General features: G+C 39.3%; 1 protein-coding gene across 2 annotated transcripts in view; it reads right to left on the bottom strand.

The window, feature by feature from the left end:
• tln2a (talin 2a) overlaps window positions 1-26,013 on the bottom strand; it is a 71,634-nt gene that overhangs the window by 36,029 nt on the left and 9,592 nt on the right. Inside the window, exons 2-12 of one of the 2 annotated variants that reach the window (XM_088295877.1) lie at window positions 18,196-18,249; window positions 16,207-16,264; window positions 8,104-8,268; window positions 7,766-7,863; window positions 6,488-6,617; window positions 6,116-6,268; window positions 5,279-5,421; window positions 3,393-3,520; window positions 2,893-2,956; window positions 2,700-2,804; window positions 142-297 (exon numbers count right to left, since the gene is read on the bottom strand). In XM_088295877.1, the coding sequence (XP_088152003.1) occupies window positions 142-297; window positions 2,700-2,804; window positions 2,893-2,956; window positions 3,393-3,520; window positions 5,279-5,421; window positions 6,116-6,268; window positions 6,488-6,617; window positions 7,766-7,863; window positions 8,104-8,239 (1,113 nt within the window). In that variant the 5' untranslated portion in view covers window positions 8,240-8,268; window positions 16,207-16,264; window positions 18,196-18,249. The remainder of the gene's footprint in view (window positions 1-141; window positions 298-2,699; window positions 2,805-2,892; window positions 2,957-3,392; window positions 3,521-5,278; window positions 5,422-6,115; window positions 6,269-6,487; window positions 6,618-7,765; window positions 7,864-8,103; window positions 8,269-16,206; window positions 16,265-18,195; window positions 18,250-26,013) is intronic. The other variant, XM_088295876.1, reaches the window with a different exon arrangement.

The raw sequence follows: 26,013 nt of genomic DNA, 5'->3' as shown, positions 1-26,013 counted from the left end.
AAACTAACAGAAATTGTCAAATAATAATTAAAATAAAATACAATAACTATAATTACAATTGTCTTATTATATACAGTGTGTAGATTATTTTTTTTCAAATTGATATTTCTATACACATGCGCGCACACGCCCACAGCTTACCAAGGTGAAGCTCTTGGGTGAGGCGGCCCACCTCTTGACGGTGGTGAGCGGCCACTCTTGCACCACATCTTTGGTCTTCTCGTCTACTCTCATCACAGACTCTTTGGTGATGCCCAGGAGGCGCGGCACCAGCTTGTTTTTGCTCTTCATCTTCTCCTGTTTACGATAAAAGACAATCACAATAACCATACGAACATGCGTGCCACTTGTGTGTGACCTAACACCGATATTTCATGTGTAGAACTGCACTGCATCAGCTGTTTCTATTTTTCCCCCAACAGAGCGAGCAACATATTACATATCCAATAGTGAGCATTGTCATCTTTTTGAGAGGAGCTCTCCTATTAAATCTGATAACATTTTGCGCATGTGTGTCTATGGATGAACCCCCACACAAAGCTCTTTGCCTTTGACGCATTTTGTCATCATCGCTTGTTTCTTGCCTACAGACCAAAATAATTCATCAGTCAGCACGGACAGGAAACTGAAAATGGCTCCCAAGCGGAAACGGGACTGAAATGCAGTTCATATCAACAAGTTCAACGAGCCTGGGTTTATCTTTCAGCCCGTAAGAGAATGGATTAAGCCTTAAGAATCTCTTGGGAAAGAGCTGTTTTGTGTTTGGATGTACTGTGTCACTGTTAAGACCGTAAGTTTATTCCCAAAATAAAAATAAATAAATAAATAAATACAAATTCAAATTAAATTCTTGGGAAAACCTGCCTTGTACTTTTTTTTGAGACACATACTCTGTTACTCTATCATTAACGTTTCTCAGGGAAGAAAGTGCAAAAAAAAAAAAAAAAAAAGGTTTCAGGAGTTCCAGTACAGACGGTGAGCATATGGACAGAACGTGACGGGCTGTGACGTCGGGTCACGGAGGTCCACTTGTGTAAAAGTTATGGAGGGAATGTCAGTTGTGTGGTGGTCTCGAGGGGGTTGTGGAGTAGAGGGGGGGGGTGGGGGGAGCTGAAGGCCGGTCTATTTTTAAATGCTTCTGCTCTGTCGGATTACACTCAAGGCGGAGCCCAAATGACAAAGGTCGAGCGAATTCCATGTGAAAGCTGAGACCAATCCGAGAGTGGAGCGTTTGAGATTTGTAAAATTCAAGATTTTAAAAAAATAGATGAAGTGAATTGTATGAATTATTTCCTGTCTATAGTTTTGGATTCATCAACATGGATTCCCTTTTTTTTTTTAATTTTTTTTTTATAATCGACATATTTTCTAAGGTTCTTACAACTTCAGTTTGTTTAAAATATATGAAGACATTTCTCGCGGCTCGATGGGCCACAAATTCCTATTCAATTCATTTGAATCACCTTTAAAAATACATAACTCATATTTGAGCTCACTTTAAAAAAAATACACAATTCATTTTTTCCCATGTCGTCACTTACTCCGCCGAAGTTTTTGCTGGCGTACGTCAATGCGGAAAGTCAACACATACAGTAAATTTATTTTAGAACATTCTTTCTGAGCAGCAAAAAGATTACCATTGACTAAACTTTTGGAGGTATGACTGATGTTGTTGCTGTCAAACCGGATGAGAAAAAAAAAATCTATGTCATTATGTTAAGTACGATAAAGCAGATTTGATTCGTTCCAAAAAATAAATGTGGCTACTTGCAGGCTTAAAAAGTCTCAAATCAGACTGTTAACCCTGCTGATGACCTTATTTCATCCATGGTGGAGCTCTCTTCTCTTGATATGTCCGTAATACACCATAAAAACATGTGTGGGCAAACTACGGCCCGGGGGCCACTTGCGGCCCGTCAAACGTTTTAACGGCGGACTTGAAAAAAATTATCTAAATAAACCTTGTTAATGTTTTATTTTCTAAATACTCAGATTTTTCAAAGACATATGAATTGTTGTCATGCTTTTGTTCACTTTCATGTAAAATTAAATGTATTTTTTTTCTCCGATAAGGTGAGGTGACCAAAACACTGAATCCATCTGCTCCTGGTCCGGCCCCCTCTGTCAAATTTTAGAACCCATTGTGGCCCGCCAATCAAAAGGTTTGCCCACCCCTGCCATAAAAAGTGCTGTCACACGTTGTATAATGTGTCCGTTTAGCGGACAAAATGTTTGTTTGGTCAAGGAAATCTGTTTTTTCCCATTGCATTACAAGATCAAGAGTGGCACATAATCTTTGATTGGTGGACATGAGAGTGTGGAAGCGGACAAAACATTTAGGGATCAAAAAGTAAATCCCTTTATTGTGGAGTCTATTGGACTTTACAGAAGTCCCTGAGTGTTCTTGTGGTTTCTTTCCTTTTATTGGGTTTCACAGCATGCGCTAGGAAAACAGCCAACGGGGATATTTGTCACAGGACATGAAAGGCAGTAAAAGTTGAAGTGGACCCCGGACACCTGCTGGGCAATTTCCTTCAACCTCCTTTTTATCCACCGAACTCAAAAAGCTCAGCGAAATGATGTCACTCGGGAGATAAAGAAAAGTTCCCACTTGATAATTTCTTTTTTCAATTAAGTGAAAAGCAATAAGAAGGTCGAACTGGAGGCCAACTTTTTGAATAAAATTATTGTGAGCTCACCTTGACCAAGAAGAACGACACTCCGTACGTGCGCAGAGACCTCGCCAATTTGACGTACTTCACTTTGGCTTCGATTTCTGTCATTTCGCCACAGTTTTTGTGTTCCTGGAAGTAACATCACAATTATATTGAACTTTCCGAAAGATTGGTTTGAGGGAGAAAACCTCATCCATAATTAATCATGTGGCCTCACTTGGAAAATCTTCTTCTCAGATCCTCTTTGCTTTATGTACTCTTTGGGAAGAAACTCCTTCAAGCTGCAAAGATTTCAAAAAAGGACGAGAATTAAAAAAAATTGTGATGAACATTCTACACAACTTGTGTGGACAGAACAACAACAAATGCAGACGAGAATATATTCTGAGCATGTGGTTCTTTTTAACAGTTCCAGTGAGATTTAAGACAAAGTCATGTCACATTTCAAAGACTTTTCTGTACTTTGAAAAATTTGTGGTCATGTGGATGGTGTGATAACTCACAAGTGGGAGGGGCTGTGTTAAAGTAGGTTGAATGTATCTTAAATTATGTCCTGATGACGATTTGACTTGGGAACGTAAAATTTGTCAGGCATGTTAACCATAATTAAAAAAAGACTTGAGAACATGTCCAAAAAGGCTCGGGATGTCGGCCATTTTGTTTTGAAATTTCAAATACAAATGGGACAAATGACGACAAGACACGTGAGTCACGTACTCTAAAAATCCAGGTTTGTGTTTGTGCTCGATGTAAGGTCCAAACTGGATCTGGGCCTGGATGCCGCCGAACTCGCCGGCCTTGTCGAAGGACACGGGGTGGGAACCGTTCAAGATGTCATCTCGAGCCTGAAAGGAAAGGAAACACCATTAACTTTAATCCCGATGGGTAACATGTAACACCAAACTCACACCCGTAACAGGAGGATTAATATTAAAGTAGAACGAGGGTGAGAAAATGTCAGCTTCGCTGTCTACTCTGAACCAGCCCAGCTAACTTTGGGATGAAGCGGGGTACACTTTGGACAGGTCGCCAGTTTAATTATAAGGCAGCGAGAGAGACAAACTACAATTCACACACATTTATGGCGTCAATTAAGTCAGCGCTTCTCAAATTGTGAGGCGGGCCCCTTGGGGGGGGGTGCAGTGCGATGCTGAGGGGGGTGCATGTGACCCAGGGGAACATGCTTTTTTTTTTCTACAGTACTACAATAAAGTGTAATTGCACCTCCACTCCAGTAGGTGGCAGTGGCGCTCTCATTGCATATTGTGTGCAGCAATTATTAACTCTACGGTGTAGGTTCGATTTGCAATGAAAAAGCTATCATTTCTAGTTGCAAGGAGGAGTGGGTGGTGGGCGGGCGCAAATTGTTTGCTTCTTGCTGAGGGGGGGGCGTAACAGAAAATAATTGAGAAGCACTGAATTCACTTAACAGGCATGGTTTCGGAATGTGGGAGGAAGCAAGTTACGTGGAGAACATGCAAACTGGAAAGTTACAGACACATTCAAATAATATGATTGTTACATTCCGCTAGTCTGGAGTCCCTCAAGGATCTGTTCCGAGTACATTTCTGTTCACTATTTTATTCCTCTCTATTTGACCATCTTTCTATTTGTTTCTCGATCCGTCCATCAAGCTTGCTATCTGGCCGTCCGGACATACCATCATCTGCAAACCCCAGGAAAAAAAGGGTTTTATCCAGATTTGACTTTACCTGTCATGTGAAAAATCCTACTGAACATTTTCAGACGTTTATATCTCAGGCGAATCCCATCAGATAAAGTTGGAATGTGCTGATCGTATGCAGGGAAGTTAGGCTCACTTCAAAACTCTTTGGATCCGTTGACGTTTTTTTGATGTTTGACAGATGCCACGTTTTGCTGATGATTTCTAACCATTAAAACCAACCACCACCCCCCCATCATGATTGATGGGCACAAGCAAAGAGTTTATAAAACCTCCCTGGATCCCCGCCAAGATGATCTCACCCACTTCTTAAAAGTGAGTCAAGCCGCATGTAATCGCTTACAGTGATTCTGGAGAGTCTTCTAAGCAGAACCAGACCCCGACCCCCACATTACTAGCTGTTCTCGACTTCTTACACGATCCAGCTGACAAAGTGCAAGGTACGACATGACCTCACCCCCCCCCGGCCACAGTTCAGGCCTCCTTCTTCCACGTTCCACTTTAAGACCAACTGCTACTATCCTAATATCAACAATGCCATCCTTCCCCAACATTTTAAATTTTTGACAAACACTTGTAAAAATAAGTGAGTCAATGCATAATGAAATTAAATTCAAGTGAAATTATTCATTGCAGATGCCAGAACACCACAGCTGGGAACAAGATGATGATGATAAGACTTATGTAGTGGCCTTTGTTTAGTTAATCCTTTAAATTTGTGACAAAAGTTGATGATCTCACCTCTGGTTGTTCTAGACTCTGCCTCAAATATTTCCCCATTTTCCCCAAAAATCCAACTCCAAATATTTAGCACTTCAGGTGATGTAAGAGTACCAAATTAAACAGACAAACAAATCTTGCCTTTGTTTGCACTGGAGCAAGACACTGTTTGCATATGGAAAGTAAATGAGAGGCCAACCTGCACGTAAAGAAGGTTGAGCTGCACCGGATCTCTGGAGTCGACGTTTTGGTCCGAGTAGAAGAACTTGCGTCGCAGCAGGAGCGTCTCGCTCTCCTCCACGCCTTGCTCCCTGAACGTCCTGCTGTGGTCCAGCCAGTTCACTGGCAAAACAATGTACATTTTATTTTAAATCCACGCACACACAGTATATCATAGTGTTAATTTAAATCTGGCTATTTGCTGGGTAGTTATTCTCCAAATCCATATTTTTAATCACATCGGACTTCTGGCAACAGGTGGTGGGGTGCACAATGAACTGAGGTCTAGCTAATCACAGGCATTCACAGTCACATTCACGTCACTGGAGAATTTAAATTTTTTTTCCCCAAATTAACCAAATCAAAAGAGAATATATTAATTTAAAAAATAATAAAAATTCACTTACCATGCATGCACTGTGTAAAGTTTACATATTCTGCTCCACAGACCAAAAACATGCATTCTAAATCCTCCATAGGTGTGAATTTGCAATTATTAATTACTGTTAATTGTGGGTTAATGTAAAAAAAAAAGAATGAATAAATACAAATTAATTATATTAATAAATAAATAAATAGAAAATAGAAAATAAAAATAAAAATAAAAATAAAAATTAAAATAAAAATAAAAATAAAAATAAAAATTAAAATAAAAATAAAAATAAAAATAAAAACGATTCTTGAATACTATTAACTTTCAGAACCGATCAGATGAGTTTTCCTGGGCACGCGTATCATCCTGGCTAACTGTGCTCTCCTCGCTCTCAAAATAAGGATTGGCAAAACCTCCTCAAACAACAACTTTGGAGGAACTCACAGTCGTCATCAGTGTGCAGTTTGGCTTTAAGTTTCTCCATCTTCCTCTCGTCACGCAGCAGAGTTCGGTCCTTCTTCAGTGTTCCCATCCCATCTTCTTTCTTCTCCTCCGCCGTCTCCTGGATCAGCGAGTACTCCTCGTAGTTGGTGATGCCTGCAGGTGACCAAAAGGGAAAGCGTGATCGCGGCAGCTGAGATGTGGACTGCGCTTTATTATTCTCTTAATATTATATGAGCTTCTCCATGTTTTTATTGCTTTGGGGCAGTCATGCAAACGCCTTTTGCTGACACTATAAAAAAAAAAATGGCATTTAGTATTTGTATCCCAAACAACACGGGAGCGCCGTGGTTCGCGCATTTGCCAAAGTCGTACCTATTCTACTGCATATGGTCACAAGCAGCTCCCCGACTGTTTTGGAGTCGTCCACCATGATAGTTTTAACGGCCCCGTCCAGCATTTTTATTTTCTGGGGCCTCTGCTTCTTCTTGTATTCAAGAATGTCCTGCAATGTAAAAGACGAGAGAACACAAAGGTAGAGGGAGAGAGAGAGAGAGAGAGAGAGAAGAGAAGAGTGAAATGAATGAGCGATGAAGCACAAAGCGAGACCGAATGTGCCCGCGGAGGAAAATGATCAAATGGGTCCAGGTTTTTGCAGGGCTGAGATGAGCGAAGAGAAAGCACAAAAAGCAAATTTAGTGGCTGCCTATCACAGCCCGCCACTTCCTTTCGGTACAATTAGAAGGAGGGAAGATTCGGTGCAGAAGAATTGGTCACAGTCATGCATTCAATCTTTGGTGCCATTTAGGAGGAGAAAGCATGAGGAGCTCAGATGGCAAGTATCAAAACGCTTTAAAAAAAAAAAAGGAAAAATTGAAAATGCAGAGTGGATCTCTTCTAGAAAATCCAAGATTAAGTTCAGTTAGCGGAGTTATTTTTTTCCAACTTGCTTTTCAAGTGGTGATTTTTTTCAGTCTATTGATTTTGAATGCAATTTGACACTAGATGGTTATTGTACTGAAGAAAAGACGCTCTAAGATTTGTTACTTTAGCAATGACAGTCGCCATATATTCAAGTAGAGCTCAATAAATAAAATCATGCAAAAATTTATTTATTTCAGTACCATGTGTCAATTCTTAAAGAGTTTCATTAAACTCAGGAAAATACTTTTCAAGAAGCAAATTTTGCAAATTAAAAATCTAATTAATTCTTTTTTAGGTAGCACAGTAATCCCCATTGCAGTTAATGGGGACTAGAAAAACCCGCGAAAAGTGAAAAAACACAAAGTAGAGGTTGACTTTTAAAAATTTTTATTTTTATTTTGTTTCAATTTTTTATTTTGGAGGGATTTTATACCCCGATTACACCATTGCTTTTATCCTAAAATTGTCTTATTTAAACTTGAATCCCGCAGTGGATTTTAGTCAAAAGGAACAAACCTGGTGGATTTTCCCAATGCAAAGTTAGGTCCTTTTAAATACACAAGATGTAATTCTTTGTTTAATTTGTTGTATGGTGTGACAGTAAACTTAAACTGGGAGTGGCGTTCATTCGCTTGAATTAACGTCACAGTGCACAGTGCAAAGATGGTACACTTTTGTTGTACTTTGTGAAAATGATAATCAAAAAAAATAAATAAATAAAACATTTACCCCATTGCGGAGCATGTAGTAGTCCAGTGTCCTGCCAGACTCCAGCCAAATTCCTTTTCTGGGGTCTTCATCCGACAGGAACAGACCATAATCCGAAGCTGGAGCACAAACGTGAGGATTTTTAGTGTTGTCATCAAAATATGGGATGAAATTATGAGTACAAAATCAATGAGACACAATAAATGAAGAAATCAATAAGAGATTAGCAAGACCTCTGAGTTCTGCCAGAATCTTGTTTTTTTTTTAATTTATTTATAAAGACATTTTGGACAATTATATACTTCAACCTCATAGAAGCAGTTTGTAGAACACCCTTACAACAGTTGCGACATTCTCACCCTGTCCGGTCTGCGCCTCGGGGACTCTCTCCCGTATGATCCTGCAGGCGTCGTAGACCGCCGTGGACGGCTCGAACTGCATAGTCTTCACCACGTTGCAGTGGCGAACGCAGATTTTCAGCGACAACACCACCATCTTGGCCAGCAAGGCTGCAGCTACACCTCCTGTATTGCGGAACAGGACGTCAAAACTGCTGATATTACTTTCCCCATTGAATATTTAATAACAACACCGTGGGTGTCAAAGTTGTGCTAATTTTTTGCACCATTTCTCCGGCATTCTAACAGGGGATCTCCTGTCTGGACAACATTGAGGAGGCACGTGACTTCTCTGTATCTGAGGTTAGAGGTAAAAGGTCAGCAAGGACGAGCCACAGAGGAAAAGAGACAGACAGGCCTGTCTTCTGGCCCGTCTGGCTCCCGAGTCCTGACCCTGACTCACACGTGGAGAATTTGCTTCCTATGTGATATGTGTTCCCACTCGGGGGAGAAGGTGTCGCTCCGCCATTCAATCTTGACACCACACTGTGGGGAGGCTGCTCAGAATACGACGGGGTACTTAAACGTCGGATTACATCCGCCACAGTAACGCAGTTGGAGATCGTTCAGTGTTGACAGCAACTACAAAAAAAAATTGGTAAATTCCAATGCCAGATTTTTGTGACATCAGAAAAAAAAATTACCAATAATTTAAAAAATATGACATAACCGCCTCAAGTTTTGTCTTTGAGAGGTGAACTAAATATTAACAACTAAAATTATGGTTGCCCAAGTGTGTACTTTTAAGTGGACAAAGTGGAGGGAATAAGAAAGAAGAAAAGTCAGGAAAAGCCATTAGACCAGGTGTGGGCAAAACTACGGCCCGGGGGCCACATGCGGCCCGTTAATATATCAAACTTTTTTTTTTTTTTTTTTAAGTTTTTTTTTGTGCCAAATGCTCAGGAAAAGGTCACAACCCAACCCTCATACTGTACATCTTTTTAAAGCATTCATGCCAGGACAAGAGAATTAATAACACTGTGATGATTAATAATGAACATTCAGCGTCTTCCCACACTATCATCCACCAGCACAAAGCTTCGCTCGTCTTGCAAATGCACCAGTGACACCTACACTTTTTTTTTTTTATCTGCTGCAGCCTAACATCACAAAGCACATAATATTTTTTTTTCATTCCGCTGTTTGCATTTTAAGGCAAGCACAAAGCCATGGGAAATAAAGGCCATTTTTTTACCGTGTTATTGCCGCAGGGTACGTTAATCTACATTACAGTGGTGTATGTTTTAATGCTTAAAACAATTTCACAGAAGGAGAGAATTAGTGCAAAAAAAAAAATAATTTAAAAAAATAAGTCATTCGTCAAAACTATTAAAAGATAAATAATACAGTTAACCCCCACTTGGAGTTTGCCATTCACATATTTTTGGGGGCGGAGAACTACACATTAAAAACTCACTTTTATCTTATTTTCATGCTCTTTTACACCAAACCCTTGTCTAATAGAAGAATTATATTTGATGTATGGAGGGAAGTAGCTTGTAGTGATGCATCAACTATTCTAAGACCTTAGAGCTACATTTTGCCTGGGTCGTTAGCGGAGAGTGATCCTTAAAAATAACAGCATCTGTAATTTAATTTGATGGGTAATGTTGAGAGAGTTTTTTTGTTTTTTTTAAAGTGTTTTGGGGTATTTTTAAATGAATTCTAATTAATTTGATAAAGCGTATAAATACTGTGAAGTGATTCTCACAGTGGACGGAGCTCTATAAAACTGAAATAACCAACCAAGCAATTGAAAAAAATATTCTACTCACATAATAAATTAATTAATAAAAATATATAACATGCAAAAGACTAGTTAACTAATCTTAACCTCATAGTAATATGTTAACATTTATAATACAAAAACTCTCATAGACCAAATTCCCTTTCAGACAGACTGAGTGCCAACATGAGAACTGACATGTAAACGGAGACAGAAAGCAGAAGCATGCATCCATTGTTCAAGAGATCAATGATGCAGAGCACCGCCACAGACCTTATTACTGTACCATGGCCTCTAATCCAATAATAGCACAGCTCACAAGTCAGCAGGGCCAGAAAGCATCAGCTTCCTATTTGCCAATGGACATGTCGCTAACCTGGTTTGTGCAAATGAACCAGGCTGGAGTAGCGTGATAATTAGTCCATCTGCCTTCTCCGGTTGGCCAATAAATTGGTTTCCGTGTAACAACGGCGTGTTTCCAGAGAGCAGATGTGCAGCATATTGTGGTTGGCCTCTCGGCCAAGAGAGAGATAAGAACTTGCCGTTGGTTTAAATCATTTTCATCAGGATGTGCAACCACAATTAAAGTTTTCAAGAAGACAAGAAAATGACAGCAAATGGTTTCAGGGTGACTAGTTTGATGTTCCAAAAACAAAGCAATGAACGAAGGATATGATTCACTTCACAGCAATTGTGATTAATGTGAATCCTTTTGAACACAAGACCACGAGAGGAGCTTGTGTAATACAGTAAAAATCTTTATTTTCACAGTTAAGCAGTCAGAAGTTTGTCTTTTTTGGGGAGAAAAAAAAAACAACGTTGTTGTTTTCGGATAAACTCATTCATTTGCATGCACGCACTATATATAATGCAAACATCTGTCAATCCAATCATTCTAAACTCAAAATCTTTACATCCATTGAAATGTGGCGTAAACATCTGTCAAGTTTGTTCACAACACACACGGTGTGAACATGTGTCGCTCCGGTCACATACAGATATTTTATTTTTGAATCCTGTAGAGGGCACTGTTGCTTTAAAAAAAAAAAAGGGTTTGAAAAATGTCAATTCAGAGTGGTTCAAGAAGCAAATTTGAAGCTTCATTTACCCATCACTAGTCAGTTCCGGTTCACGAGGCGGGAGTAGGCTTTTATTTTAAAAAGCCCACTTTCAACGTGTTTTATCATTATCATTGTCTCTTTTTTACAATCAAACACTGACACCCTGCTCCTGTTTGGTATTCATGACGTGGCATCACTTCACACTTCATCTCGTCTCTGCAAATAGAGATAACGCTGAACACGTCTTTAAAGTCTCAGGAATGGTTTGCTGAATAGTGTTTACGTTTTTCTTTTTTTTGCCTTTGTGTGCATATGAATTAGAAAGAGTGAGGCAGGTGATGGTGTGCCGTTTGACGACAGACAGTTGTTAAACACTCCCTGTGAACTAACAAAGCTTGAACATTCACCACAATCCACTTGTCTCCTCCTCTTTTTTTACTCATCATTTCACCGAGAACGACAGGAAATCGAATCAGTGAAGCCTCTCGCCCACAAGAGGAAACGTGCCTGAGATTTAAATGCAAACTGCAGTCCATCTTTTTGGCACATTTGTCAATAGCGGCGTGAGTTTTATCCCAAAGTGTGACGTATAATGTAAACATCTGCCGAGTCACACGAACACAAACATTGAAATCTGTCTGGCCATTTACGTACCTTGACATATTTTTTTTTAGATCGGCGCAAGTCAATGAGGCATAAAAAAAATGACGCATCATTTTCTTATCGGGGTTTGGTAATTTTGCAGGACATTTTCTAGAACAAGTCCCTGGAGCATCTTGCAGTTTGGTGACAGAAAGTAAACTCGACCCTTCCGACAGACAAAAGCTGGTCTAAGTCGTGGTGCTACCGGTGTAACGCGATATTTGTGGATCACATTGCACGATCGATGGCGTAAGCGGCAAAATTTGCACCATCCGCAAGTAAAGATTTTCTTTTCTTTTCTTGTAAACACATCAAAATGTGTTTGCTAGTTCACATACACAACGTTCAAAATCCAACTTCCCAGTCACATACAACACACATCGAATGTTATTTAGACAAACGTGTCTCGTAGGTACTTCCACACACACTCAACATTTTTCCCCATTCACAAACACACATCTTGAGCGTTAACGACGACAACGTCACAAAATTCTAACAAACAATTGTGGTGTAAACATAAATCCAGATTACAACAACAATGCAAACAAAGCTTTATCGCTTTTTCTTATCAAGTTTCATCAAATAATCATATCAAGCACTGACCTTACTGGACATTATACAAATAAAATCAATAAAAATTTTAATAAATAAAATGGACAAACATACTTTGACTGCAAAAATGGGATACACACGCGGTCCTGAGAATTTTTTTTTTTTTTTAATGTTTATAAAGTAGTTCACGTCGCTGTTAGTTAAGTAAGTCAACCAGCATTTCCTACTATTTTTATCGGTGTGCATATGGAGAATTCTCACGTCACCTATATAGGTCAGCGCAAGAATGAGTAACAAAACAAACACGAATAATTTTGCTCCTTTTGTTGACTTAAGCAACTGACCTGCAAATGTAGATAATCAAACAACTCATGTCAAGTGCACCGTTAAGGGAACGTCACACTATTGTGCTCCACTTTGCTCACAACCCAAATGGAAAATGGTGCTTAAACAGACGACATCAACAGCAATCTTGGAAAATTACAATCTGGGATGGTGGGAAAAGAGAGTAGAAGGAGGAAGACCATAAGGAAAAGTCTTTCATTTTAAAGAGCTCTATTTAAATGCCAGGAGAGGATGTCTCAAGCTTTTCAGGTCAAGCCAACAACTTAGAATAGAAATCAATTAATTTAAAAAAAAAAAAAAAGTGTTGTGCACTCTCTCCAAAAATAAAAAAATAACGACATAAGCTGAAATATTTGTCATCTTATATTAATACTGACATTGTGTCTCTCTCGGGGTCTGCCGGGTTTAGTTAAAGGCCAGCAATAATTCTGACGCAGAATTGGCCTCATCTGTTCACTTGCTGCTGTCTGCTTTAATGTGAGCGCTTTGAATTGTATTTGCAAAACTATTCATCACAATCACATTTTTTATTGCGGTCTTATCAGGGAGAATGATGGTGGTAAAATAAATGCTTTTCTCCATGGGCGTATTGGGGGGAAGTCACAGAGAAGTGGAACAATGCGTGGCGACTTGGGATTTTGGATGTCCAAAAAAGTGGATGTGTGGAGTTTTAAAAACTAAATTAAAAAAATAATAATAATGTTTTGTGAAGGAAAGAATATGCTGACTGAATATTTGATAAGTTACAAAAGTGGACATGTTTTGGAGAAAACAGAACATTCTTGGAGAACGCAGAGTCCCAATGAATTTATGTAGACTGATGATTTTGTTCGTCCAAAAAAAGTGAATATGGTTGGAGAAAACAATGTCTGTGAGAATACATGCCGAGTGATGATTTTTTTTTTTATAGGTCCAAATAAAATATATGTTAGAAGCAAACAGAGTTGGGCCAATCCCTCGTACATCCAAAGTTGTAATTTTTCAGAAAAAGTTTGTTCAACAAATAGCATTGCATCATAAAAGCGAGCAAGGCATTTTCAACACTTTTCTCTAAAAACAACACAAACATGTAAAAATAACACTCACGCATGTGGACTGACCACAGATTTCTGAGAAGAAAATATGAATTTCACCAAAATGTGCCCCAACAGCAGCAATAAGCCACGAGTAAATAAAAAAAATAAAAAATTAGACACGCTTAAGGTGAATACAGTCACAGAGAATCAGAAGAAAAGACACCAACTGCCAATTATTTTTTTTTGTTCAAAAGTAAAATGACAGCTTAGAAAATCATTACTCCGTTTATATTCTTCCGTTTCACTGACTACTATGATTGGTTTGCTATTTTAGAAGCAAAGACATCAGCATGAGTCTGGCAAGCGGGCCAATACTTGTCGTCCGCAAGTCGTCGACAGAACCCGCAGGAGCAGGTGAATCACTAAACGGGAGTCTGCTCGCCGCTGTCATGTTCATGTCATCGCGTCACGGCTAAGGATAGTCTCAAGAGTCGGACGGTTACCCGATCCGCCGACTCATCCGTCGTCGCCGTGTCCTGCAGCTTTGGTAATTGCTCCCGGTGAGCAGACTTTTTGCTTCAGAAATATCTCCAAATCTTACACGAGGGATTATTGCTTGATTTCAGAACAACTATGAACAATAGCCAACAATGCTAGCATACAGAATATGGTTAGCTTAATAGTTCGAGTTAATAGTTTTGTCATCAACGCTTTAAAGCTCATTTTCAGCAACACAAATAAAAAAAGACTAAGCAAAAATGTTATTTATTTTTTTTAATCTTTGTGGCATTTTAATGAAATCAAACATGTTACGTAACAGCTAAACAAAAATTATTTCTTTTTCCACATGATCAAAAATTATGTTCAAGGTACAAATTGAGTTGGTCGCCGCCAAGCTAAGTAAATAGTTTATATTGTAGTTCACAAGAAGACTTAGCTACGTATTTTTTTTATAATTTCATATGGACCTGTGGCTGAAAAAGCGAAGTGTGGAGAGTCTCTGTTCCAGATGTATTGTACATGTTAAGAAGCAGCGTTTCCCTCTTAAAGGGACTTTTTCAAAAATCTTGACGATGACAAATCTGTGATCGTTGTGTCCCCTCGAAAAGGGAATATTCCATCCTAAATTGCCGCACAACAACACCTTCAACAAACCCCCTCAAAATAAAACTATAAATAGGTCAAAAGCTGCTTATAGGCAATAAAGACGTTGAAAACGCGTTTACTCATGCAAAATAACAGACAACCATTTGATGTCGTAATCTCACACACCCCTGAAGACAGTTGCTTTGGATGCTCTCTGAGTTTAAGTCTCTTGAGATTCCATGGAAACATATGGGGACACATTATGTGGTGTTTTTCTTCCCGAGTTGCCCAAATTGTGCAACATCAGCGCTTTTTTTTTTTTTTTTTTTTTTTTTTAATACGCTCCCGCTGAAATGAGCCTCAAACAAGAAAAGATCCATTGTTGCAGTGTCAGCATTTCTAAAATGACATCAAAAGGAATCGACATTTACTGTAACTACTCCTGAGTGTTTAAGGCCTCACGTGATGAAGGGTGTCCACGCAGTGAAGCCGACAAACGCGTATTACGCCTGCTCATTAAAAAAAAAAAATCACTGCAAAGCGGAGATGCGCCGCTGGAACGCTAACCCCATCTGCGGCGGAGAACCAGATGCCGCCACTTAATTGGCCTGTGAAAAGCACCTTGCCGAGTCAGCTCATGAAAGCACGATCGTCAAATATTTTCAGACTTTATTGTAGAGATAAAATGAAAAATATAACTAAGAATATTCTAGCAAGAAAGAACAACAACCATGGGACTTGTCGATGCTTTTCTTTTATACCTGCGTAAGGTCACGACCCATTATCTTCACTTAAACATGAACTATGCTCTCTGGCTTTCTTTGTTTTCTCTTAACCCGGGAAAATGCTCGTCTGACACCATCATCCTCTGATTTAATCAAACAAGACCGATGCCCTCAACTCCAAAGATAATCAACGGTCCAATCAGTCATTACACTAAATCACAAAATTAAAACCTAAATAATACACATGATACGTGATGATAGGTTGCACAGTGAGAGTATGCAAACTCCACAAAAGAAAAACTGGCGATGAGATTTAAAGCCGTAATTTCAAACCTCTAAGGCAGACGCGCCAACCACTTGATGGAGCGTGTAAATTATCAAATAATAATAATAATAATAATAATATGAAAATATCTGTTAAAAGTCACATTACATAAAAATCGGCACTTTTCAGAGGAAAAAAAAAAGAAAAAAAAATTGTTGAAGCATTAACATTGCATCATCAAAGAGATTTTGTACTCTAAAAAATGTTCGATCATTTTAAAAAGAATTACAGATCCATGTGGAGACTGATCAATATGATCAACACACAACTCGCCCGCAAATGATCTACTTCTCATCCCAAGCTAACTTTAGATTTAAATAAACCACCACAGAACAACGCAAATGAAAAGAAAAAGCTTTAAAAACCAATTGCAAAAAAAAAAAAGTGACATTCAAACAGCAGTTTCACAGGGGAAGAGCTTTAATTCACATCAATTAGCTTCTTGTTACTATGGCAACCCTCAGACAATGGCTAAAAAGTGCTCTGCAAGTTAAGTAAATAAAAAAAAAAATGTGCTTCCTCACCCTTCTGGTGCTAATTGCACATCATCTGCAGTGATGACACGTTGCTAACATGCAAAACTTACCTTATCGCTGTAAGGAAAAGGCCGCCTTCCTTCCTTGTGAGCGTGCTGATCTTCACAGCTGAAATGACAAAACGGTGGACTTTGAGATATCGACCCGCATACGACAAGCCGTTAAACATGCGATTTGAACGCAAACGCTTCAGTGGAGTGACATTTCATGACAATTAACAGCAGCTTGATCGAGTGAAGCCGTGTTCCGACTCATTCTAGAAATGTTGATGCCAATATAGTTGTTGTTCTCCATGTGCACCAGCTTACAAAAGATGCCTGTATAGACAGAAGTATTGGGACGCCTGGACATTCCATCCAAAATTTCTCTCAAAATCAGTTCTTCTAAGCATGGCTTTGTTGAGCTTGATTTTTTTTTTTCGCAGCCGGATTCCAGACCAGAAAAACGTGAAATAAAAATAGGGGGGGGGGGGGGGGAAGTACATCATTTGTTATTTTGGTTTGTATTTTTATTACACTAGATTTAAATTTAATATTGTTACATATTTCATATCCTCACAGTCCAATGAAAAGCACGCATCTTCAAATTCTGTGGTTAAAAGAAATAGCAGAAAAACAGCTAAATATATTTTTTAGACTTCAAAATGACATTTATTTGAAATATATATACAAATAAAATATTGAATATTTTTACAGTTATTTATTGTCTCCTACTTATTATTGCTACATTTGCTGCCATATCAAAGCAATGTCCTGCAAAGCATTCATAATGTTCATTTATCCATTTTTTTATTTTATGTTGATTTTTGTTTATGTAATACTGCATTTGAAAATGTGTGTATTGTTTCCAAATGTATTTTCTTGTTTTATTTGAATTCCCTTTTACCTTATTTTACCGAGTGTAAATCTGGCTGCAATAACACCTGTTTAATTTAGCACTCTTGCTTCATTATATTTTTTCCATCATTTAAAAATATATTTTTGTGTACTATTCTGTGTTACTATTGATCACTATTAATGTTTTTTTTTTCAAAGCACCCAGAAATAGAATTAAAATGCAACAATGGATACTTATTATTGCTATGAATTATATTGTATTTTTATTTGTATTATATGACTCCTGTAGAAAAGCGGATGTCTCAAAAGTTCCCTTTTTATACTAACTACAATAATGATAGCGACAAAAGAAATCGACCTTCTGTTAAATGGCGCCAGTGTTGTTAATGTAAAATAAATGTGTTCATATTTTTTTCCCCACCAACTTTTTTTCAGATAGGGCATTTTTGGGGGGTTTAATGGTGCGGAGCAGCAGCATGAGGACAAGGATAATTGGAATATCCACCTGTGCAGGCCACTAAGGGAGCAGTTAATGACATGGGACTGTAGTCAGTGACAAAAAGCAGCGTAGATTCCGCAGACGGATGGAGGACGAGAGATGCTCTCAAGGTGACTCGACGAAGGAAAAATGAAATCGGCTGGTGTGATCAATGATGCAAAGCGGCACACCGCAGCACTCATTTGTTTTCCAAAGCATTTCAGTGGGGATTCATTTTCTTTTCATGATGCATGATCTCATTTGACGAAGCTTCCAAATCATATTAGAGAGGGTCAGATTAGAGCAGCTGCATGGGATGACACCACGCCGATGACCGCTAAGCCCGCCTCCTCCCGACCGGGCTCGGGTAACCGTAACGCCATCTCCTCGAGTGTCACTTACTCACAGGAAGTAGGCTCGTGTTCCCTAGAGCCACTGACTCACTTTTTTTTTTTTACTCTTACACTGGAGGTCAAATGATGATGGTGTTCCCCTGAATATAAGAAATTTGTTTCAGTGCACACGAGCACTGTGACATTATTTGTATATAATGCTGGGTTGTAAAATGTCTTGACAATTTATGAGAAGTGAACCCAGGGAATGTTGGAAAATATAATCCAATTTGTATATGGATGAATATAAACATGTTTTGTCATAAGCATGATGTGGACATTTATGTAAAAGATGATGGCTCCACATGCTTACATGCGAGGACGTTCCAGTACCTTTTTTTCTGACTTCACTTTACCAGCAGCCAGAATGCTCACTCATATTGGATTCTTTAAAAAAAATAAATAAATCATAAGTTGGGATACAAAATCAGTTTTGTAAATTCCAATAATGCCCTTAAATTTGCATTATTTCCCATGGAAACTTAACATTCCCCAAATTTTGCAACCCTAACCTAATAATCCATGATTACAAATAAGAAATCCTTACTGGGCATTTTTATTTCATTAGTACAAGGCAGTATAAGCGCCACACTATTAAATATTGACACTGTGAAATTAAAGTTGTAATATTGCATGAATAAATTCATACGATTGCAAGAAATTAGTTCGCTTGTGAGAAAGATGACATAATACAAGGAAAAAGTCATTAAAAAAATAAAGTTGTCGTAGGTGAGAATACATTTTTGATGTGAAAATTTGATTCGTTCAATGAGAACACAAATATGAAAAAGAAGTAGTAATATTAGCCGAAAATATGTAATATCACAACTAAACAAGAATAAAATATTTACATTGCAACATTTTCATTTTTTACAAGAATACAGGTTTTGATATCAGAATACATTTTTAATTTTGAGCAAAAAAACAACCAAATTTGACTGAATATAATATAAAGTCATTAAAAGTCATCAAATTCAAATGCTATGCTAATAACGAGCAAATTAAAAATAAGTCAAACTGTTACAAGAACAAAGTCTGAATAGGATGAGTTATATGAGGTGCACTCATTAATATGCCATCTTCATAACAAGCCTCGAAGGGATAGTGTCCCGAGGATCAAAGCCACATTAAAATAAAGAGGAATCCCTGGAAAGTGCAGAACATTTTGTGATGGAGAAACACTAATCCTGCTCACTTTTGCCTCGAGGAAAATCAATGCGAGCATTCCACACAAAGAGAGACAGATTATAGGAAGGAGATAGAGAAAGAAAGACAGAGAGAGAGAGAGAGAAATATATAGAAAGAGAGATGCAGAGAGAGAGAGATAGACAGAGTGAGAGAGAGGCCCAGGGAGAGAGAGAGAGAGAGAGAGAGAGAGAGAAATATAGAAAGAGAGATGCAGAGAGAGAGAGAGGCCCAGGGAGAGAGAGAGAGAGAGAAATATAGAAAGAGATGCAGAGAGAGAGAGAGAGAAATATAGAAAGAGAGATGCAGAGAGAGAGAGAGGCCCAGGGAGAGAGAGAGAGAGAGAAATATAGAAAGAGATGCAGAGAGAGAGAGAGAGAGAGGCCCAGGGAGAGAGAGAGAGAAAGAGAAACATAGAAAGAGAGATGCAGAGAGAGAGATAGACAGAGTGAGAGAGAGGCCCAGGGAGAGAGAGAGAGAGAGAGACAGAGAGAGGGGGAGAGAGAGAGATTCAGAAAGAGTGAGAGACAGAGAGAGAGAGAGAGAGAAATAAAGAGAGAAAGAGCGAGAGAAAAACCTTATCTTGAGCAACTTCACAGACATTTAGAATTCTTGAAGGAGCTTGCATCCCAAAGCAAAATGGTGAGTTTAGCAACACGTATCCATCCATCCATCCATCCATTATCCGGACCGCTTCTCCTCACCAGGGTCGCGGGGTTGCTGGAGGCAATCCCAGCTAGCAGCAGCAAATCCAAATTAACAAACAGCAGAAGATTGATCACAACAAAATGAAATGAAATGATGAGGAACCCCAGGGGGTCTCCATAAGTGGGGCGCAGGGGTTAATGCCAAACAAGCCATAAATGCCACTCGGGAATTCATTTTGCAGACAATCTTTGTAAAAGCTCAGACAACATGGTGCCCCCTTTGCAAAAAAAATAATAATAAATTGGAAAATGTCCCCCGCTTTGTGTGTGACGGGGGAGTTTGTCTGGCTCAAGGTGGGGCTCAGCATCCTGGCACCAGAACCCTTTGGAACCATTAGCCCAATTCATCACTGACAAAGCTCGGAGATCGGATTTCAGGGGGGCGTAGCGTGAGAAAATTATGTTTTAATATTTGGATTTAACCCTCCAAAAATTCCTGAGTAAAGATCCAGTGAAATGTTTTGGACATTTCTGATAAAGCTGCATGGCAATATTCAACACTTACACCTCCAAGTATCACCCGATTCTATTCATTTGGACCTCATATCCTCATCATCTTCACAAATCTCATTCGGTAGGTCGCGTTTTTGCCTTTTTTCAGAGAGTTGAGGACATCTGGAGTGCAGCTGTTGCGATGCATCAAATGTTACACACACACACACACACACACGCACGCACACACACAGTTGCAACATAACAGCCTCAGCAACAGAGGTTAATGGGTCAGGAGCCTTGTGTCCAGGCACACCATTTAATCTGCTGGAGCTAAAGACAATCTGTGGAAATCAAACACCAACACAAGCAGAATGCTTTCACTAAAATAACCCGAGACGCCAACACACACCGTGGAGTTCCACTCGTGTCTCTTCTATACAAGGCAAGCAAACATTCGACACTCTCTTGGGACGGTCGAGATTCTCACTGATTAGTGCTGCCCTTGCATGTGGGTGTGTGTGTGTGTGTGTGTGTGTGTGTGTGTGTTGACTACGTAATTAAATTACAGCCTCTCAATTCTTGTTCAGGCCAATTCCATGAATGAAATCAAACACCTGCAGCAAACCTATTGAGAATTTGTTTGCATCAAATGTATGAAAAATTTGACAGAGGGGCCGGACCAGGACCAGATGGACGGAATGTTTTGGTAACCTCACCTCATCAGAGAAAAAAAAATATATTTAATTTTAAATGAAAGTGAACAAAAGCATTACAACAATATATATGTCTTTGAAAAACCACAGTATTTAAAAAATAAAATATGAACAAGGTTTATTCATTTATTTTTTTTTCGGATTAAAACGTTTAATGGGCCACATGTGGCCCCCGGGCCGTAGATTGGCCACACCTGCTCTACAGTGAAGGTTTGTTTTGGAACAAAAAATGCTATTATTTAGAATTGCAGCGGAGAGTGGGTGGCGGGGTGGGGGTGTGAATTGTTTTCTTCTTGCTAGGGGGGGGGGGGGGCGTGACAGAAAATAATTGAGAAGCACTGATTTAAGGGAGGGTCAAACTCCTAAAATCATTCAACAAAAATCTAAAATCTCCCTTGCAACCAACATAAACATGAATGTGTGGATGAACGAGTGGTAATTTGTCATCCCCTTGGCAACCACGTTTGATTTTGTTTCCTTTTACACTTTCATATGACTCCCACAGACCTACAAGTGGTTCTAAACGTTTGTCATGAGAGGAAAAGTACCCAGTTGGAATTATAATGACAGATATTAAAACTGTGCGCACTCATAGCAGCACTTTGTTGTTCAAAACACGAAAGCTCAACATAAATAGACAACGCAATACAAAAAGGAGAATTAAAGGGACGCTTTCCAGCCTCAAAGCAAATCCGAACTACTATTGAAGAGTGATTTCTTTTTAAATGACTCATCCTGCAGGGGTATATTACATTGGCAATGTTCCAGGGTCGCAATAATAAATAAAACGATGAATCACAGACATCATAATACCAGAAAAGCTGCGTGGGAAACATAACAAATGAGTTTTACGGATAAAAAAAAAAGAAGGATGGATTAAGTCTGCAGACATCTTTTCTTCCAAAGACCAACAGCAAGACGAATCACAACTCACTGCACATGCTGCAAGAGAACTCTTTTAAACGAGCACGATCGCTTTTTTTCCCCTTTTTAGAGAGCACCCATCTGTGTAAATAAGGACATTTTGCTATGTTTGCCCGTGAAATGTTCCAAAAAATATAAAAGCTAAGCAGGAAGGAGAAAGAAGACCAAAGATGGTAGGCATGACCAGATAATGACGGGTTTTCTACGATGTCGCACAGGAAAGTGCAAAAACCAAGCCGCACTGAATGCATCATTTTCAACGAGACGTGTAAACAAACCGACGTAGAAGAAAAATTGGGCACTCCTGTATTTGCTTCTCCGTAAAAAGACAATTTTTAGTCAGCTAGAAAACGGGTCACTAGAGCAAAGTGGACTTTGGAGCACAACATCCTGCGCTAAGGCATGACAACAAGGATAGGCAAGGTCGCGTTATTTATGTAGTACGATTCATACACAAGGTAACTCGGAGTGCATTTAAAGAAATACAACATAATTAAAAATATTTACAAACAAAAGAATTCAAAAGATTTAAAAGCAAAGAAAAAAAATTAGTTTACTGAAAATCACAAAGAGAACGTTTTTGGAAAAAAAAATATTTTGCAAATTTTCTCAAAAATGTTAATCATAAGTATGGGGAAAAAGATAAAGAATAGTTTTAACCAGCGTTTGAACAAATTTACACTTGTTGCTTGCTTCACTTCTGTTAACAGCGTCCATTTTGTGCACAGCATAACAACTGAATGCTGATGCACGGTGTTTGCTTTGAGCTCTGGGCTCCACTAATAGATCCGAGCCTGCAGTTTACATTCAATTAGCATTTTTTGTTATGGATTCAAATTTTAGGACCTAAAGAACTTATTAAGATGACTTTGAGCGAGAGGCGGCATACCCCCAGGAATGGCCGCCCGTCAATCACACAGCACGCACAGTACAGGCAAACAACTGTCAATCATATTCACACCTTTGGACAATTCTGAGTCTATAATGAACCTAACATGTGTTTTAGAATGTGAGAGGAAGCCAGAGTAACCACCCAAAACACACACAAGCCCAAAAGGAACATGCCAGCACACAGCCTGAGCAGAGATTAAACATTTCCAACTCAGCACTTTTCAGATGAAAGGCACACATGCTCAAATACTACGTCAGCATACTAACAACCCTATCAACTGATTGACTTTTTTTTTTTTAACAACCAATCCATTGGGTTTTACCAACGGTTCAATAGTGAACAATCTGGATCAAGTCCATCTTCAGGATTGGAAGACAAGAGGACCACAGATCCTTCCTTGTTCTGGTTCCAGCACACGCTCACTTCTGCACACTCCACAACAGCTCCATCCATCCAAATGAACGAAGCGGCATTCACAGAGGGATCGTTTCACTCGACCGGCCCGGCAGATTAGAGCCGACCAGACCTTCCCTCGTGAACTGCCCACCTAATCTTCTTTTGCATCTCGGCAGTAGAGAAACGCGAGTCCTCTAATCCGCCAGACAGCTGCGAGTTAGCGGACAGTCGGCCAGCAGCCACGACAAAATTCCAATTTGGTGAGCAGTTATGCATTGGCACACATTTCAATTAGGATAAACACTCTTATCATTTTCCATTAGCAGTCGTTGCCGAAGAGAACTTTCTGGGCGCCGCGTGCAACAGCAGTGCATTTACGCTTCTGAGACACTCAGGCCACCATCGCATCATTCCCCTCCTGAGCAAGTTTCAATGTAGTTGTAAGTTGTTGTAGTTGCTGAGGGGGTCGCGTGTGACCCCGCTGTACGACAATAAAGTGTAATTGCATATCCACGCCACTAGTTGGCAGTGGCGCTCTCATTGGCCATTGTGTGCAGCGAGTATTAACTCCATGGGCGGGCTGGGTGATATGGCTGAAAACTATATCGTGACGCAAGTATGTCACATCGGTCGATATCGATAAATATTGAATTTTTATTTTATTTTTTTAATTTACTATAGAAAATAAAAAAGGGAAAAGGGCCCCACATTTTTTGGGGTTTGTTTTGAGACACGCTAGCTCGGCGGTGCATGCGTAAGCCTCAGGTTGTATTTCCCAAATGGGAGGGAGTTTGTGACGAGCTGTGCCGTGATAGGTCGAATCTGCTCCGTTATTTTTTTGGAGTGGGGGGAATCAATAATTTATCGATACCATTTTAATTATATTATATATTTAATTATAATAATATAGAAATTTTCCGCAACTACTCACTCACTTTTTCATATGACTGCACATACGCCCGTTCAGGTCTCCCTCGGAGAAAATAGGTGGCAAGGATCGAGTGGATTAAACAGCTTTTGAGGCAAAAGGCGGACACTGTATGTGTCTCTAAAATAGTTTCTAACAAATACTATAGGATTATAAAACTTCTCTGGCTTGTTAAAAAAAAAAGGACAAAAAAAAAAAAAATCTTAAAATCCCACAATTTTGGGTGACTTGGATTTGTTTCAACATCCCCAAAAATGATGTGGCCAGTCAGCTTTACATTACGTTTAAAAGTTAGGCCAGATGACCCAAAGACTGAAAGAAATACAGAGTCGAAAGGAGTTTTATCATACATGACATGACGCCTTCTTGTGACTGGCTCCTTAGAACCTTCTCCAAAACCCAACCAGGACTTTGAGCTCTACCAGCTGAATTCATACCACTTGTACTGGATCCCAAAATCCATATTGTAGGAACGAGAACCAAAGACCACTTTCCTCACCTTCAGCTACCAACTGAAGTGTCCCACTCCAGCGGCCACTTCAAACTAAAGAACTTGAGTGGCTGAACCTCTCAAGTGCTTAGTTAGTCCACTGCGGGCAAACGATACAAGGGGTCTCATTCTTCACCGATGAAAACATGCTGACGATACAACATAATGATGAATAATATAAAACGTGTCCAAGCTGAGGCCTATTGCGGCGGAACAATCCAGCTCAGACCAAGCCCGCGTTCCTCCAAAAAAAATGAAACGCTGGCCTAGTCCTTGTCGGCTCACGCCCACTTGGCCTCACCCTGCTTTGTTTGACACGTCACCTGTTACAACGGCCAGGAACAGAAAATATAGATGCGTGAGTCGAAGAGCTGGGAGATCAGTTGCGGAGGATTTAAATAGCAAATGAGTGAGGTTTGCATTTAAAGAAACAAGTTGGACAATATGGAATATGAGCCAAGGCAGAACACAAGAGAGAAGGTGTCAGGACAGTGCCCCAAAGGCAGATCACCTTCTTTAGGTGTGGCAGCAGCTGCCGCGCAATACAACTTGGATGTAAACTAAAGACACCGACTTGGGTGCTTTGAGCAATTTATTTGAAGTGCAACAAAAATAAATTAAAAAATGATCAAATTAAATCAAAGAAGAACTTTCCTTGTTACTTTTCTGAAAATAACCTTTTCATGCGTCTGATTGGTGAGACTCCAAGCCGTCAATTTAGAAAGCATAAATGCAAATGGACAACATATGCAAGAAATCTTTTAACGCAAGACAAAGTGCTTTGAGGGAAGACATGACACAACTGTAAAGTTCAAATTTTACAAAAGAGTAGAAAGAGAAAGTACCGGCTGAAAAAAAATTTTAATTAAAAAAAAAAAAAAAAAAAATATATATATATATATATATATATATATATATATATATATATATATTGACTTGGTAGGTCTCCCTGAAATTCTTTAAAAATCCAGCCCCCATATCCATTCTCACTTAGCAACCCAAAATTTGGTCAACATGTCTATCACGATGAGACCCACAAAAAAGTATCAGGATGCTACGCCTAAAATATAAAGAAAGTTTGGTTTGAAGTAGTCATTATAGGTTTATGTTGACCTCTTCTTTGGGTTGTTCAGCCTTATTTTCCAATTTTTGCTAATATTCAAAGTCATTTTTGAGACACGCAGTGGAATGGAGATAGAACTGAGAAGTGGGCGGGGGGGCAGACTTGAATGTCAGAAAAAGAAAGACTGATGAGATAAAGAGGAAAGAAAGAGCGGAAGCGACAGAGAGTGCATGCTGCTATTGCTTTTCTGCCTGGTCAGCAAATTGAAAAAGCAGCACCCGAGGGACGAGGAGAGCAGAAGTACACGCATGCTGGAGAATGGTGGAAATACTGCAGTTTATATTAAAAATGTTTGGAAGAGGAAAAGGTCAGAATCAACAGTGGACTGTTCTGGACACTTCATTAGGTACACCAGGGC

This window comes from Idiotropiscis lumnitzeri, chromosome 5 (assembly GCF_059441095.1).
Source record: "Idiotropiscis lumnitzeri isolate Australia: NSW breed Sydney's pygmy pipehorse chromosome 5, RoL_Ilum_1.0, whole genome shotgun sequence".
NCBI lineage: Eukaryota > Metazoa > Chordata > Actinopteri > Syngnathiformes > Syngnathidae > Idiotropiscis > Idiotropiscis lumnitzeri.
This window is presented reverse-complemented; position numbering and strand designations above follow the sequence as displayed.